Source organism: Parambassis ranga, chromosome 4 (genome assembly GCF_900634625.1).
Source record: "Parambassis ranga chromosome 4, fParRan2.1, whole genome shotgun sequence".
In the NCBI taxonomy this organism is placed as follows: domain Eukaryota; kingdom Metazoa; phylum Chordata; class Actinopteri; family Ambassidae; genus Parambassis; species Parambassis ranga.
The window spans coordinates 7,294,361-7,311,321 of NC_041025.1; the positions used below are offsets into that span (position 1 = coordinate 7,294,361).

General features: G+C 41.8%; 3 protein-coding genes across 3 annotated transcripts; all 3 read right to left on the reverse strand.

Annotated features, from left to right (window-relative positions):
• Positions 1-30: 30 nt before the first annotated feature.
• Positions 31-3,419, reverse strand: LOC114434428 (dimethylaniline monooxygenase [N-oxide-forming] 5-like). The gene is made up of 11 exons (XM_028403679.1): positions 3,280-3,419; positions 2,960-3,106; positions 2,686-2,874; positions 2,433-2,598; positions 2,208-2,350; positions 1,906-2,105; positions 1,545-1,778; positions 1,040-1,161; positions 886-958; positions 737-806; positions 31-666 (listed from the first exon to the last, which is right to left on the reverse strand). The coding sequence occupies exons 2-11, from the start codon at positions 3,089-3,091 to the stop codon at positions 295-297; spliced, it is 1,701 nt and encodes a 566-aa protein (XP_028259480.1). The 5' UTR covers positions 3,092-3,106; positions 3,280-3,419; the 3' UTR covers positions 31-294.
• Positions 3,420-3,646: 227 nt separating this feature from the next.
• On the reverse strand, positions 3,647-8,583 carry LOC114434111 (dimethylaniline monooxygenase [N-oxide-forming] 5-like). Its single transcript, XM_028403065.1, has 11 exons — positions 8,436-8,583; positions 6,706-6,844; positions 6,419-6,607; positions 6,165-6,330; positions 5,913-6,055; positions 5,603-5,799; positions 5,035-5,170; positions 4,726-4,945; positions 4,537-4,609; positions 4,155-4,407; positions 3,647-4,075 (listed from the first exon to the last, which is right to left on the reverse strand). Exons 1-11 carry the CDS (start codon positions 8,480-8,482, stop codon positions 3,926-3,928), a joined length of 1,713 nt encoding a protein of 570 aa, XP_028258866.1. The 5' UTR covers positions 8,483-8,583; the 3' UTR covers positions 3,647-3,925.
• Positions 8,584-10,680: 2,097 nt separating this feature from the next.
• LOC114434112 (dimethylaniline monooxygenase [N-oxide-forming] 5-like) lies at positions 10,681-14,365 on the reverse strand. Its single transcript, XM_028403066.1, has 11 exons — positions 14,156-14,365; positions 13,379-13,517; positions 13,068-13,256; positions 12,814-12,979; positions 12,580-12,722; positions 12,296-12,495; positions 12,084-12,219; positions 11,784-12,003; positions 11,619-11,691; positions 11,211-11,463; positions 10,681-11,129 (listed from the first exon to the last, which is right to left on the reverse strand). Exons 2-11 carry the CDS (start codon positions 13,508-13,510, stop codon positions 10,980-10,982), a joined length of 1,662 nt encoding a protein of 553 aa, XP_028258867.1. The 5' UTR covers positions 13,511-13,517; positions 14,156-14,365; the 3' UTR covers positions 10,681-10,979.
• Positions 14,366-16,961: the final 2,596 nt, after the last annotated feature.

Genomic DNA, 16,961 nt, shown 5'->3' on the forward strand with positions numbered 1-16,961 from the left:
ACTTACACAAAATAACAAGCAAAAATGAAATTAAAGTAAATAATAAATATGAAATTATATTTCTGAATTTAATACAGAGAAGTCACAAGATGGCGATATTTTTCACCATATAGCCTAAATGACACTTTATAACACGTTTAACATAGTAGGAGCTTAGTCAATGTTAGTCACACACATGTTGAAATGCTGCTTTGTATACTTGATTTGGAATATCACAAAAAAGACATAAGAAATACTATTTCCTTTAGTCTAAATGTTCAGATACTAACATTGTCTCTGTGATTTGTGCATTAGTTATGTTGATAAACTGGTGAACCAGGAGTTCTTCAGAAAAATCTTGCTTCTCTCCAAAATCTGAGCTGCACCTTGCAGTGTTGGGATGATCTCATATTTAGACAAAAGCACAGCCACTATCACAGTTCCTCCAAATGTCAGCAGCCATGGAGAACACAGGGTAGACAGCCTGCTATCTGGTTCTGGTACCACTCTGGTTCTGAAAGGCTGAGCTACTCTCTCCCACTGAGTGAGAATAGCATGACGTGCACCAGCCCACTGTCCAGGTCCAGAGAGACGATACTGGTAAGGTGTGCAGGGACCAAAGACGACCTTCGCCCAGAGTACAGGATCACTCAGGAGCAGGCTGGGGAGGTTTGGTCGAACACCGATCTGTGATTTGAAGTCTATCATTAAGGCTTTCACATAGTAAAAATGGCATTTAGTGATGAAGTGAACTTACCTCCCCAGCCATAAAATCCAGGTATGGGATGTAATCTATCTGTAGAGCAGCCTGTCGTGGGTGTGGATAGCTGAAGAGAGATTAAAGCTGTTTACATGTTTTAGTAACACGACTCAGGGGAACAGTGCTGGTTTTAGAATGATGTTTACCTTTGCATGTTTCTCCTCCTCTCAAACTCAATGACTTCCAGCATTTTTTCCTTTGATGGAAGACGATTCAGACCTTGATTAAATTAAAAAAAGAAATCATCTGACAATGATTTGTCATTAACCCCATGTGTGCCTGCATGTGTAAACAGATTACCTGAAAAGACTTTAACAGCCCAACGTGCCTGCATTTCCACTATGGTCATGATTGGTCCTTTTGCTTGGAAAAGACCCATGACGGCAAGTGTGGGTTGTTGTAGTGATGGAGGAAACACTCTCCTGATTCATGAAAGTACACATTTCACTTACCGGTCAGTTCAAAAAATATTGTAGAATATTTAAGTCAGAGGAGGATCTCAATTATCACTGGGTATCCTGCATTTGAATTAGGTTCTGTTAAAAATGGTCTCACCTGTATATGCACAATCAGTCTTTAGGAACATTACTATAAGCATATGTACAGGTACATTGGCCACACTCTTTGTCTTTGCCTAGCAACACACTGCCAAACCTCTTGTGGGTCATAGATGGTCATTGTAATTCATCCTTTAGAGTAATATCTAATGCTCACATTTGGATTTTCAGGAAAACAGTGCATTTAGCATACAAACGTCCAAAAACATCTTGATATTTTAGATGTTACCTGTCTCAATGGAACCTACTTGTACAAAGTCAGCTCTCCGTTGGGTCCATCAGACAGAGCCGAGGGCAGGAATGGGAAGCTTCCACTGTAGCCTGTGCAAAACACCACAGCATCAATGTTGTCCTCCACTGTACCATCTTCAAACACAACCCCCGATTCTGTGAACCCTGCCAGATTGGGCTTCATGACCAGTGCACCGTGAAGGATTCGGCCAGGAAGATCATCATTGATCAAAGGCCTTCTGTCCAAAAGTCTAACATAAAGGAAAGACATGGTGTCAATAAAACTTTAACCTTATTAAGCCATGCCTCTGCAAATGTACAGCATCACAAACATGGAACTTAAAAAAAGAAGCATTCTGCCACGAGTAAGGCTGTCACCTGTGTTTGGGTTTCAGGCCGTACAGTCTGTGGTCATACTTATGGTTCAGTGCTCTCTCCGCTGCCCAATTTAACAAAGTCTTGGGGAGAAGCTGCGTAAGGATGTTGTTGATCCTGGTGATGGCTGTCATGTCTAGAGGAAGTCCGTTACTAGACATCCTTCCCATCACCCATGCACCTTTGCGTGTGCTGAGGAATGTCTGACAGAAGAAGACACAGGGCATGTGTCCTGTAGGTGTAACATGGCAGAAATGTGATTGTTGTCATACGTCTCAGATCCTCTTCTCACCACCAAACAATACCTTCTCTGCAGATCTACTTATTTCTACAGCAATATCTCCTCCAGAATTGCCAATGCCGACCACCACCACCCTCTTGCCTCTGCAGGCCTCTGCATCTTTGTATTTCCAGCTGTGGAAACACCTGCCAGAGAAAATCTCATGTCCTCGAGAAACACAGAGAGCGCAACAGCTCAGATTTCAGAAAACAGATCAATGTTACAAAAAGTGAAACTGTCACTCGTTTACCTTTAAAGTCAGACAGGGGTAATGCTGGATGGGTATAATGACCTGAACACACCAGAACTGCATCAAAGATGTGCTTCTCTTTCTCTCCTTCCCTGTTTATGGTCACTACCTCCCACTGACCAGACACACACATATCTGGCCTTTGTGTAATGCTCCTCACCGTGGTCTGAGGAGTGTAAACATTCACACAAAAACATACATATACATTAGGAAGTCTATGTGGAGTGGAACGTGATGGTTTAGGAGGAGTTACCTGAAAGTGAATGTATCGGAGCAGGTCGAAGTGATCAGCATAAAGTCTGAAATATTGCAGCAGCTGGGAGTTATGCATGTAGTTTGGATAGTCAGCAGGCATGGGAAAGTCACTGAAGCACATCATCTCTTTGGAGGTGTTGACTACTAAGGAGTGGTAGATACTGGATCGCCCTGGCTCAGGAGACTCCTGTGTGGATAAAAAGGGAAAAGAAAAGCTAAAAACATCAATATACAGCACATTTCCCAGCTTTATATAATGTGTTTATGCGCACATTAAAGTTCCACAGGCCGCCAATGTCATCGCTACTTTCAAAGCAGACAGGCTCCAAACCTTCCTCCACACAGATCTTGATACAGGCCAGACCTGAACTGCCTGCTCCAACTACTGCCACACGCCCAACCATTACTCTGCACTTGAGCTGGGGACAATATGAATGAGAATTGTTACTTCATCATTTATTTCCACTGGTCTAAAATTCTTTTGTCAATAAGTAGTTTTTTTTGCGTCAAAAGAAACTCACAGCACAAAACAGGCCTTTTTCAGGTTAGATTTGAATTGCTAAAGTCTAAATCACATGCCAGTCACTCTCACCTTCTCCTGTGAGCTGATTGAAATTCCTCTGCAGTTGCAATCAGATGTTAAACAGGCTGACAGCTCTCATGAACTGAGCTGCTGCTTGTTATGCAATCAGTTAAACAGGAGAGACGACAAGAGACTTTAACCCTGTGTAGGTGTGGAAAGTCTTTAAAGGAAGGCTGCAAAAAGGACTCTGGCCTGAAGTGAAAGTGAGAGGGGGAGGGCTGTGGGTTCAGAAACTAACCCTTTGACATACATTACAACTATCCAGTGAAATACACTGCTTAAACTAATACTACAAATTTCTGCTACAGAAGAATGACCTTAGAATGTTTTTCTTATTTTGTATATGCATATATTTTTATTGCAGCTTTTGACACAATGTACTAATCTATGTAATATGTTAAATGCACCACGTCGAAGAAATGGTAACCAAAAAAATGCATCACAATATCTGGTAGCTGGTAGTACTATAAAAATGGCAGCAGTGCTTTAATAGGATCAGTACACAACATAGGTTTTTTTCACAGAGCTTATATGGTGTCAGTGTATCAGTGTGTGTGTGTGTAGACAATGTTACACAACAGTAGCAAATGTGACGATAAAAACTGGTCTTCGGTGATGTTTCTCAGCAAAAGGAGCCATTGGACAGCTGGTTCACTCAAACTGTTTGTGGACGGAGTTTGGTCAGCAGGTTTGGGATGGCAGTTGGGTTGCGAACATGGACGTAGTAGAGAGCTCCTCCTCCTGCCATCAATGTCAGGCTGAGCTTGATCAGACGGCCAATTGTTGAAACTTGTTGTGCATCCAGCTGGGGGGAACCACATGAAGGGGTGCATTTAGTATGAATTACAACACAGACTTATAGAATGGAGAGAAATATTTCAGACCTTTCTGGTTTTCATGGGCTGGTACATGCGGTCAAGCTGAGTGAAGATTGCTCTGCGGGCCCCGTCCCATTTCCCTGGGCCCATCAACCGGTACTGGAAAGCAGTGACAGGTCCAAACAGAACCCTCTTAAATAGAGAGAAGTCTGTGAAGAAGAGCCAGAGGAAACTGGGCCGCACTCCAATATCCTTTGCTAAGTCGTCCATGTACTCAACAAAGTCCACCTGTATTGGCGTCAACTTTGATGTAACATAGCTGTAAGCAGAATAAATCAGAATGAAATGGTTTTACTCAATGAATATTAATAGTGTGGATCAGATACTTTGCACTTGTCTTTGTTACTATTTTTTTAAACAATATTTTTTCTGATGAGGGCAGTAATACTTTTTTTCAATATTCCTGGTGTCCTTCTCCACAGCTCTGATCATGGCCTGGTTTGAGGGCAGTTTTGTGCGCCCTGCAGAAGACAAACAGACAAACATGGACTGATGGTCAACAATGTTAAGTGCTAACAGTGTAACACATGATTTCTAGACACCAGACAGGTTTTTTTTTTCCAAAATGCAGCCTCACCTTTGAAGACACGAGTGACAAATCGGGCCTGCATTTCAGCCTGAGGCATGATGGCTCCATCAGAATGAATAAAACCCACAACAGCCAGAGTGGGATGCTCCAGGTTTGGAGGGAAAACATGCTTGTACAGACCGATACGGTGCCCAGACTTGTACACAGCATTGTTTGGCAAGTAGGGGAAGTCATAGTTGTATCCTGTGGCGAATACAATCATGTCGATCTGTAACGTAAAGATATACACTATAAATGTTTACGCTATCAAAAACAAAAATATTTACATATGAAATGATTTAGACTCAGTTCTCTGACATTTTCCACAGCACTGCCATCATCAAACACCACGGTGGAGCCACGGATCTCCTTCAAGTTTGGTTTAACAAGGACAGATCCAGACAGGATCTTGAAGGGGAGGTCGTCGTTGATCACTGGGATCTGACTGAAGAGTCTAATGTGGTGAAGACAGCAAAAGACAGATTGAAAGAGAGACAATAAACACTGAAGTTTGAGTTGCATCAGACTAGTTTTACACACAACGTTTTGTCAGCTCATTCATTTGCTGTATTAATTTGGATAAAACTGAGTGCAGCATCAGACACACTTGGATATAAACTGGTTACTATTAACCTATGGTTAAGTTAGTGTCATCAGTTTTCCGGAACTAATACTGTCACTGGACTAGAGATCAGACCACACAGAAGGCACCCATTCAGAAACAGCAGGAGAACATGCAAACTCCTGTTTGTTATAATGAGAGTGGAATAATTTGAGTGAGTGTGTGTGGAGTGATACTAATTTCCAGTAACCCACTACAAAAAGTCTGGTGCAAATTCAAAGGCTCATCTATGATACACTGTGGGTCAAAATGACAATATTTTACCTGTGTTTGGGTTTGAGGCCATACATGGTGTGATCGTACAGGGAGTTAAGCTTTCTCTCTCCAAGCCAGTTGAGAAACCTCATAGGCAGCAGCTTGAACATGATGTGCACAAAGCGTGTGTTGAACCTGTCCACCGGCAGGCCGTTGTCAGAGACCTGACGGATGACCCAGGCACCACTACGAGTGCTCAGATACACCTGCAAAGGGGGAAAGAGAGCAAAATCTGGTAGTAGAACATCAATGTTGGGACATAATCAGGTCTGTCCTTCTCAGGATGGAGGTACAAAGATGCTAGTCAAGACTTCCCAACCTGCTCTGCGACTCTGCTGCCCTCCACTGCGATGTCTCCTCCTGAGTTCCCAATGCCGATGACCACCACTCTCTTCCCGTACATGTCTTCAGGCCCTTTGTAATCCCAGCTGTGGAAGTACTTTCCTTCAAATGTCTCAAATCCTGCAGCACAGCGGGGAATATATTTTCATGATGTCAAAGTATACTTTTTGTCAACTGATACACACATACAGACACTCAAGTCAGAGGCAGTAATGTGTAATCTATTGACCTGGAAAGTCTTTGAGAGGCAGGTTAGGGTAGTTGAAGTGACCAGAGCAGCAGATCACTGCATCAAAGACATGCATCTCCTCCTTTCCATCTCTGGTCTCAGTCACCACATCCCACTGACCAGTGCGAGAGAAGTCTGGTCTCTGTCTGACACTCTTGACTGAGGTCTGAAATATATAACAAAATATTAATGATAGGTCAGTGGAGTGTGGCTGTAAATAACAAGCAGCAGCTAGCATTGTTGTGTGTTGTTACCTGGAAGCGAATGTGTTGCAGTAGTTTAAAGTGGTCTGCATACATCCTGAAGTATTTCAGGATTTTAGAGTGGTGCATGTAGTTGGGGTAATCAGCAGGGATGGGGAAGTCACTGTAGCACATCATCTCTTTCCAGATGTTGATGGTAAGGGAGCGGTAGATACTGGCCCTGTTCGGCTCAGACACTTCCTGCAGAGAAGAAATTACAACAGATAAGGAATTATGGGGATCTGAATAAATCTGAATAAACTATAGGTCTAAGGAGAAAAAAGCCTTATCAGCCTTGCCTTGAACTTCCACAGTCCGCCCATATCATCACTGCTCTCAAAGCAGGTTGGCACCATGCCCTCATCCAGACAAGCCTTAACGCTGGTCAGACCACAGGGGCCTGCCCCGATCACTGCTACTCTCTGCACCATGGTGGAGCTGCAAAAGGACAAGCAGTCAGACATGATAAACATGAAGTATTATGGGAGAGAATGCTGAGAACATGGGAAAACAAGTTATCACAATTTTAGAATACTGGACTCAGAAAAATCCAGAATACTGGAATCTGATTGATACAGGTCTGTATCTGCACAGTATCCAACCACTTTTTTGGGAATAGCATGATATAGGGCAGGAACCCAAGGGAAGAGGTCATCCTTACTTGGTTAAGAATAGGTCATTCCGGACTGAATCACTCACTCGACTGGGTTAATAAACACCAACTGGTTTATGTAGTCACAGTAATGTCCCTGAAACAATTGATCATGCTCTGATTGACTGCTGTGCCTATCAGAGAGAAAGTTACTAATTGATCATCTTAAAGGCAGGGTAGGAGATTTTAAAACTCAGTGAGTCAGCCAGATTTCGAAAAGTAAACACACACCCCTTTCTCTCGGAGCTCACCCCGAAGCCAATCACATGGACGCACATTACTTGAAGACGAGCTGCGGTCTGTGACTTAGGCCATCATGCACGTACCTGTGACAACCAGCCAATACTCCGCGCAGGGTCCACCGGGAGGATTGGCTGATGTTTTTAGCATTTTATAGCTTCCACAGATGATTAATATTCTTCGTTTTAATGCAAAATTGCCGAACTAATTGGTTGCTATCGGATTGTAAAGAGAAGTTACACTACACTACTACACACAAAAAGTGCATCAGAGTGAAATCTACCCTACCTTTAAGAGAGAAAATAAAAACTTGACTGTTAACATTATTCTCCTGGAGAACTAAGGCAATTAATGAAGTATCCTAAAATCACAGGAATAGGAAACAGAACACAAGTTACGTTTATAATAAGATATATATGTATTCTGTCGAATTTTCTGTCGAATCTCCTGTCAACACTCCAGTCCGGTAGGTGGCGGTAATGCACCCGGCAAGTTGGCTGCCAACCGCCAATAAACCTAAAAGAAGAAGAAGTCAGCGTTCTTTTCAGATCGAACCTTCAGTCCCTTCTCCACGCAGGCACCACCAGCCAGAGCCCAGGTCAGGCCAGGTCCCCTACTGATCCTCCCCCTCATCCAGCTCCTCTCCTTCACCACCACCAGGTCAAACCCCAGGGGAGGGGGTGTATAAGTGAACTCCCAGCGACCCTTAATTACAGCTTCTGTCATAAAACTTTCCATTTCCAAGAACCCGCATGAAGACAGAAGGTGACTTTGAAACTTTTGGAGTCATCTCCTGGATGTACTTTGCTCAGCCTCATCTGTGCATTCATTAAGTATCTGCTGAAGCTGCTTCTTTTTTGACCATGCAAAAGCAACAACAGTTTATGCATTCTGTGTATTCTGATTTGAATTTGCAATCACTTTGCTGCTGCTATTATAATGCTGAATTACAAGTGCATGTGCTAATTATCTTACATTATCTCACACCTTTATGCATTACTTCCACAAACTCCGATTCTATGAATACTAACAATGTTTAAAATATTCGTAGATAAACCACAAATAGAAAACAAAACACACACAAAGATATGACTGTTTGTAGTAGAATCCAAACTAATGAATCGAGCTGCCTCTTACCTTCCTTGTGTGTTTGTTGGCTCTGGGTCTAAAGGGAAGAGATTCATCAGAGCACCGACTTTTATACTGAGACGTGACCAATGGCACGCTCTCTTTTCTGTTTTTTTCCTCCCCAGCTCAGGGATGAGACAATCAAATGTGTTCACCACGATCGATTAGAGGAAATATTCCACAGGTAAGAGAATCGTTAATGTATGTAAATACGTTAGGTCAATGATCAGTCGTAACTTGTGTTAATAACCCTTAAATAATATTACATGTGTTCGACGTGTGGGACGCTGTTATCGCTGATGGTCTGATAAAAGGCGCAGTTAACAGCGATCGGCAGCAATGACCTCTTCAAACTCTGTCGCTGTGGAGTTAATTGAAGCACGTGATTAGACTAACTTTAAAAAGTTATAGGACAGACAGAGACTGTCCATGAAGATGGAAATCATCCGCTTTGCAGTGATCACTGAGGCTTTGATGCGTGAGCAGACAATGTATGTTACACTGTAACCAGCCTGCAGCCTACGTGAAGCGCGTCACCTGGATAAATGATTGACAGCGCCCTGACATTATGTCACATACACATCAGATAGAGTGAAAGACGTAGAGACTGACTGTAACTGCAGCTGTATCACAGGTTGGGCTGAAGAAGTTTACACCCAGCAGCTGCTGATTTGATACAAGGTGAACTACAGAGATTCTTCTTAGGCCCTCAAAGAGGGGTTAGGTCCACAGTCCTGCAATAGGTCGATTAAATGTGAAGAAAAACACCACGTGACTTAGGTCATCTAACTAACCATATAGTGTTTAGTTTACCCAAAGTCAAAACATGTCTTCAGTTTGTACATTCAGAGCTGATGAATGAAAGAACACATGTTCATAGTAACCTTTAATTGGCTGTCCTGTTTACATACACTTCAGTCTACAACTCTCTGCCATCATATAACTTTATCCATCATTATCATTATGTATGCTAAAATTGGCAGAGGGCCATCTCAGCACGGCACCCTCCCTTTACGTCTTTTAGCCCTTTGAAGTGTTCTTTGGACATCTTGCTTAGAACACCTCACCTGGTTTCCAGGGATTAACTCTCAGATGTGAGAAGGAAAGCATTCTTTGCATTGATAATTAGGTTCTACCTGATAAAGATGTATTGAGTTTACTTGCAAAGCTGTGAAACAGTACAGTAAAACAGCTATATTGAAAGCTCTATAAGGTGGCATGTCAGTGAGGGTGAGATAATGGCAGAAGAACAGAGAAGTAGACACGGGCAGAGCGGGATAGACTTTGCCCGGCTGGATGGAAATTTCCACTACTGTTTGTGGCAGAGAAGTCTGATGTTCAGCCATGTAAGTTCAGTGTATGGATAATGCAGTAAAAACACTCTTCATTATTGTTGATTGGTCCTCTATTATGGGATGCTTGATGATTTCTCGACTTCAATGGACAAAAATGATTTTTTTGACATTAATGATTAAGACCTGGTGAACCCAGTGTAGCCCAGTTGTGATTTAAAAATCACATCATATTACTTATAGATATGTTCTTTGTGCACTTTTATTGTATTGAACTCATTCAGGCTGCTCAGCATGTGAACGTGCACGGTAAATTTTTAGGTGACCCTGTGTACTAAAAAAGTGCTTTCATCAGGCCGAAGTGAGCGTGTAGGTTTTCTCTTCCCACAATACAAACACATGAATGTTAGGTCGATTGGTGATTCTGCATTGGTTGTAACTGTTACAGGGAGCCAATGTTGTGGCCTGTGCCTCTAGTTTGGCAATGACATCTAGTTAACTTACATATTCTTACTTATATTTATATATCTCCATCACTTGGCAACTCTCTTCAAAACATCTTGAGAAAAAAAATCACTGCAGGCAGAAGAAATATAAAGATCTGATGAAGACGTGATAGGTGAACTGTCCCTTTAATTTGATCATGGACAGCTATTTGTGTGTGTCTTAGCCTTGTGATGGAAAAGCAACCTCTCACACAGTGTCGGCTGGGCTACAGTCCAGCCCCATGTGCAGGATAAATATGTATGGCTGTTGGATGGACGGTTGCCATAGCAAAGATCAGAATGAATTGCTCAATGGTTATATGTCACCATGATATCACCAGGGGGCACACTTAGAAGAGGACATTGACGGCTTATAGGGAAGCCAAATGCCACCAACAGTACTGTGTGCATGTGTATTGTATAATGCTTATATCAATGGATTGTACAACAACAACAAACAAATGGCAATAATCCAGCTGTGTTCATATGCAACTAATTTATAGTAACTGCAAGTGGAGGAGGAGCTATGACCTTCAAGTAGGCAGCACTGTAAGGATTAAAATGTGCTTTAGTGAAACTGTGAGTTTGTTTGCAAGATAGTTGCACTCAAAGAGGAAAGACAGTTTCAAACAAGTTAAAACACATCAATAGATTAAATAAATTAAAAAATAGGCACTAATTCCCATAGTCACAACCCAAACAGGAATGTGCCAAACAGAGATCTAGAGGGGACACATATGGTATTTGGTTTGTGTTTGACATTGTTTGCAGCATGCTCAGACTGTTTGTGGGCGCAGGTTGGACAGCAGAGCGGGGATGGTGTCTGGGTTCCGAGTCTGGATGTAGTACACGGCAGCACCTCCGGCCATGATGGTCAGGCTCAGCTTGACCAGGCGGCCAGCAATAGATGACTCCTCATCCTCAAGCTGCAAAGAGAAATGATACGTTTGTTGTTAGAATGTGGGGCTGTATGTTCAGCATTACACAGAAGGATATTTGTTTCAGACCTGTCTGGTTTTTAGGGGCTGGTACATCCTGTCAAACTGGGTGAAGATTGCCCTGCGGGCCCCATCCCATTTCCCAGGTCCCATAATCCGGTACTGGTAGGCGGTGACAGGCCCCCACAGAACCCTCTTGAACAGTGGGTAGTCTGTGAAGAAGAGCCAAAGGAGACTGGGCCGCACTCCAACCTCTCCAGCAATGTTGTCCATGTAGGAAACAAAGTCCACCTGCAGGGGTGTCAGCTTGGACACAATGTAGCTGTAGGTAAATAAGAAAGTTAATGAGAGACTCCACAGTGCAATGACCCATCAGAGTAAAATAAAGCGTTACTGATTTTGATGTTGGAAATTAAAAGCTGCATGACAAACATGCAGTTAAGGTTGTAGTTAATTTGAAGACAGAGCAATGTTTACTTATTGTCAATGTCCTTAGTGTCCTTTTCAACAGCCTTGATGAGGGCCTGGTTTGATGGCAGCTTTTTAAGTCCTGAACAGCATAAAAACAGGAGACAGAGAGTTGAACAAGCTAATCTGTGCTTTAGGAAACTTTTTTGGCAGAAGGTGATAACACAACCTCACCTCTGAAGACACGTGTGACCCAGCGGGCCTGTATTTCAGCCTGAGGCATGATTGCTCCAAGGGCATGAATGAAACCCACGATGGCCAAGGTGGGATGCTCCAGGTTCGGAGGGAAAACATGCTTGTACAAACCCACACGGTGTCCTGACTTGTACATAGTATTCTTTGGCAAGTAGGGGAAATCATAATTGTATCCCGTGGCGAACACGATGGTGTCCACCTGCAACAATCAAGTAATAAATTATTCAAATTGTGCTCGACAAAACTATTGTGGAATCCTTTAAGACGCAGCTCTCTGACCTTTTCCACAATGCTGCCATCATCAAACACCACAGATGAGCCACAGATTTCTTTCACATTTGGCTTGATGATGACAGATCCAGACAGGATCTTTAATGGCAGATCATCGTTGATCACTGGGATCTGACTGAAGAGCCTGTTGAGGCAGATGCATTGTTCTTTATTTTGCAAGAAGTAATGTTTTAACATCAAATAAAATAGGAGGCACCTACCTATGTTTGGGTTTGAGGGCATACATGGTGTGATCATACATGGCGTTTAGTTTCTTCTCACCAAACCAGTTGAAGAAGTTCATTGGCAGCAGCTGGAACAGGATATGGACAAAGCGTGTGTTGTACTTCATATCCACCGGCAAGCCATTATCAGAGACCTGGCGGATGACCCAGGCACCACGACGAGTGCTCATATACACCTGCAGTTAGAACGACAGAGCTCGACATGCATACAAGTCACGTATCAGAGGAATATACAACAGCAATCAGAAAGAGTTCCCAACCTGCTCTGCGACTCTGCTGCACTCCACTGCGATGTCTCCTCCTGAGTTCCCGATGCCGATGACCACCACCCTCTTCCCGTACATGTCTTCAGGTCCTTTGTAGTCCCAGCTGTGGAGGTATTTTCCCTCAAAAGTATCAATTCCTGAAGCACAACAGAATACATCTTAAACAAGCAAGCATTTAAGAGATGACATACAGAGGGCAAGAAATTGTTTTTAGGACATGATTGCTACCTGGAAAGTCTTTTAGTGGCAGGTTAGGGTAGGTGTAGTGACCAGAGCAGCAGATAACTGCATCAAAGACATGCCTCTCCTCTTGTCCATCTCTGGTCTCAGTCACCACTTCCCACTGACCAGTGCGAGAGAAGTCCGGTCTCTGTGTGACACGCTTCACTGAGGTCTAAGATTGATAACAAAGTGTAGATTAGTTTCCAGATGTCAGTCGAACAGCAGAGGTACAGAGGTGCAATTGTCTGTTTTCATGTTACCTGGAAGTGAATGTGTTGCAGTAGTTTAAAGTGGTCTGCATACATCCTGAAGTATTTCAGTATTTTAGAGTGGTGCATGTAGTTGGGGTAATCAGCAGGGATGGGGAAGTCACTGAAGCACATCATCTCCTTGGAAGTATTGATGGTGAGAGAGCGGTAGATACTGGCTCGGTTTGGTTCTGACACTTCCTGCAGAGAACAGTATTGGAAAAAAATACATGCAATAAATGCAGCACATAAATTTCCACAAATGTTCATATAGCTGAACTTCAATGGTTGTCAATACACTTTTAAAAAAAATAGAGCCTTGCCTTGAACTTCCACAGTCCGCCCACATCATTACTGCTCTCAAAGCAGGTTGGCACCATGCCCTCATCCAGACAAGCCTTAACGCTGGTCAGACCAGAGGGGCCTGCCCCGATCACTGCTACTGTCTGCACCATGGTGGAGCTGCAAAAGGACAGAGGGAGGAAAAAACCTGATCAAAAATTGTTTCCATTTACCCAGAAAAGTTCAAAGGAAAGCAATCTAAGGAGACCCTGGACAGGTTTACATGATGACGATGTTTAGAAAGACAGACAATTTCTTCATAGGGGAAAGCATAATAATATTATGCTAACAAATGTGTACTATGTTAATCATGTGATTAGACAAAAAATATCTCTAGTGGTCGAGTTAAATTTGTACCTAGAAGAAACAAAGCTCAGATGTGCAGATCAGACTGCTGTATTACTTAGAAGGTCTGTCGCAACATAAAACAATTAATGGTTTCACCATTGTTTACATATCTGAGCTCTTATTGTCCCGACTTATCAACTCTTAATCTCAAGCGGTCATAAAAACCCTATTAGTTCCTAAAAGCCGAAAGAAGAACAAAGGTGATTTTATGGCTCTTTGAGAGCCCTAAAAGGTCAGAATGGCTGACAGTACATTATTGCTATTAGAATGGAACTCTCCGAATTCAATCATTCACAAGGTTTGAGAGCTTTTAAAAACAGAAATGTAGAGTTTACAAGAACTGGAACTAAAACAGGATCACTGTGAGGTAGTGAATAACCAGAAAGGCAGGTGCAGTCTTTCTGCCTTACCTTGGTCCTGTGTGTGGATTTGCTATGCCTGTCAAGTGGGACGAGAATCACCTGGGCACGGACTTTTATACAGAGCATAGTAACTGAAGATGCGCAGCTACCTTTTTCCATTTTTTCCCTAAACCTGCCCAAACAAGGCAGTTGTCAAGCTGAGCCATGTTTACCCAAATCTGATAAATTTGACTAAAGTTCAGTTTGTGCCCTCTGAGTTAATGCAACAGAAGAGCGCATGATTAGTGACCAAGTAACGATTGCATGCATCACTCAGTGACGTGGATGACACTCTTTCAGATTTGTTGCCTTTTTATTTAAAAATCATTACAGTTCAATCGTCAAATTTAACAGCACATTCAGTCACATGACAATGTACTATATACATTAAGATACATAAGGTCTATACATTTGACATATGCCATAATTTACAGGCAAACTTGTGAAAAATACTAAAGCTTCATGTCTGACAATGTGCAGTGAAAATCTAAACAAACTCAATTTTAGATGAAGATGTAAAGATCTATCTAATACATGAATATATAGTAAACATTGTTATGTCTTATTTTTTCCATTGTACAACAACATAAATAATAATTTGGTCACAATATTCAGATTTGCATCAGCAGAGTGATGAAATGAATGTTTGAAAAGGCCTAGAAGCTGCCACCTCACTCGCACTGGGAGCATCATTTGGTCAGTTATTGCAGGAAAAGGACAGTACACAAAAGGTCAATGAAACAGTCCGTTAAATAATTCTGGCTTAGACCAGACATGTGACCCACACATGTAAAAACTTTACACACAAAAAACATTCCATCTGTCAGAGGAACTGAAAATAATTAGACAGTGTACCTGCAGATGGGCACCTTCTGGCAGTGCTAAGGTGTGTGTGAACTTATTTGATCCTCCAGTCTCCCCTGACAGTGCTGCAGTCAGACACAGCCACAGAGCAGCCAAACCATGCAGCGAGAATGACAACTGTGTGATTCAACTGTGTACCACTTAAGATGCCTTTTTTAAAAAAAAAAAAAAAAAAAAAAAAAAGTTACAGCACCGTCACCATTTGCATCATTTAATGTGACTTTGGGTCCTCTGCTTGTAGTCAACCACATAATGAGTAGGACACGGCATGGATACCTATTAAGTGACAAACTTACAAACCTGCTTCTGGGAAATGTGGTTTGTATGTAAAAGTGGGTCATCGTGCGTACACCCACACATGTGGAGTTAGACATACACACTGCAGAAAATGCAGAGCCAGTGACTCAGCATTGAGATTCAGGACCAGTTCAGTATGTCACCTCTATTACACTCTATTACAACACTTCCTTCGCAGATTATTGCCTTTGTGAATCTTCAACAAAAAACAAACATGCAAACCCACAAAAAAGATTTAAAAAACCATATTGCTGGAGCCATGTAATAGCAGAATAGTGGAAGTCTTTACACATTTTCACCAAACTTAGAGTGTCTTTTCACCAAAGTGTATCAAATAGTTAAGTTACAAAACTACCTACTACTTTTTGATCACTGGCAGCATACCAGGCCATTACATAACAAATTAAACAGTAGAGAAGTTCTCAGTACACTGAACTCAATGCTGGCAGAGCTGAAGGGAACTGATGTGTATCATTTGGACACGTCTACTAATTAATAAACATAGCATATATCATACCCTGTAAGGATGAAATTGTTTCTAATGTTGAAATCATAAATAAGGAAATGAAAAATTACAGTGTCTTTAGCATTGATTTCACAGTGTAGGAATTTTAAAATATTTGCTTGGAGTGAGGGTTAATGAAGCTGCAATTGAATACACTGCTTCCCAAGCCTGAGCTTTAAGTCTAACAGCTGAAGTGTCTCCGCCTCAAATGTCTGACATCTAAAGTGTTCAGATTAGCTGCAGCTTTCTCTGGCTCCAGCTCCTCTTTTTGTACTCTTCAAACATAAATATATATATTTGCACTTATTATGTTTTTTGTTAACAGCTACTGTAAATGACTTAGAAGACCATCTCATGCATTTAAAACAGCACATCTGTGAGTCCATGACTATCAAGTGAACCATTTTGTGGTAATTTTCCTTTTTAGAATGTTTAAACATCACTTAACAATGACAATTTAACTATACAGTATGCACCACTGGACTACCAACAATCATATGTGTATGTCTGTATGTAATATACAGTATGTCAGTGTTTTACTAAGATTTGTTCCACAGTATGCCTGAACTTGTTTGTCTGTCTTTTAAATCAATACATTTTTTGGTGACCGGTGACATTTCAGTTTGTTTTTCAAGAATCTCTCATTTAAATGTAAATTTCTAAAAGTGGTAATCCAGTCATGCTTAAGCATGCTTACATGTATAATCAGACAAACACTGACAAATATATAATATACTGCACTTGCAAATCTTGGTAGGTGCTTTATGTGTAGGAGCTGATAACAATACAGTTACGTGTATGTAATCCATCAGAGCTGATTAGTAATCAGTCACTAGTGACATTTTGGTTGATTATTAATGACAGAGTAATAGTGTCAAAGAAAAAAAGGAATTCAATGGTCAAATATACTAATGAAACTCATGTTTATGAGGGTTTGGGTGTGTTCTGTTCTGTTAGTGGCCATGTGAAGAGGAAATAACACCCTTCTGTGAACAATGTAAAAAGCTCTCTTGTGGCTCATAAAAATTAGTTCATAGATGTTTTCATAATTTGGGCAGCAGTGGCTCAGTGGTAGAGCAGGGTTGTCCAGTAACCGGAAGGTTGGTGGTTTGATCAAAACTCCTCCCTAGTCACTGTTGTGTGTCCTTG

What these genes read in the sequence shown, in the direction of transcription:
- LOC114434111 (XM_028403065.1), bottom strand. Translation starts at nt 8,482, where the DNA reads ATGAATCTCTTCCCTTTAGACCCAGAGCCAACAAACACACAAGGAAG. An exon ending in TGCAACACATTCGCTTCCAG is followed by an intron (nt 6,331 to 6,418) that starts GTAACAACACAC and finishes TATATATTTCAG; the next exon opens with ACCTCAGTCAAGAGTGTCAG. An exon ending in GCAGCAGAGTCGCAGAGCAG is followed by an intron (nt 5,800 to 5,912) that starts GTTGGGAAGTCT and finishes CCCCCTTTGCAG; the next exon opens with GTGTATCTGAGCACTCGTAG.
- LOC114434112 (XM_028403066.1), bottom strand. Translation starts at nt 13,510, where the DNA reads ATGGTGCAGACAGTAGCAGTGATCGGGGCAGGCCCCTCTGGTCTGACC. An exon ending in GCGGACTGTGGAAGTTCAAG is followed by an intron (nt 13,257 to 13,378) that starts GCAAGGCTCTAT and finishes TGTTCTCTGCAG; the next exon opens with GAAGTGTCAGAACCAAACCG. An exon ending in TGCAACACATTCACTTCCAG is followed by an intron (nt 12,980 to 13,067) that starts GTAACATGAAAA and finishes TATCAATCTTAG; the next exon opens with ACCTCAGTGAAGCGTGTCAC.
- LOC114434428 (XM_028403679.1), bottom strand. Translation starts at nt 3,091, where the DNA reads ATGGTTGGGCGTGTGGCAGTAGTTGGAGCAGGCAGTTCAGGTCTGGCC. An exon ending in GCGGCCTGTGGAACTTTAAT is followed by an intron (nt 2,875 to 2,959) that starts GTGCGCATAAAC and finishes TTATCCACACAG; the next exon opens with GAGTCTCCTGAGCCAGGGCG. An exon ending in TCCGATACATTCACTTTCAG is followed by an intron (nt 2,599 to 2,685) that starts GTAACTCCTCCT and finishes TACACTCCTCAG; the next exon opens with ACCACGGTGAGGAGCATTAC.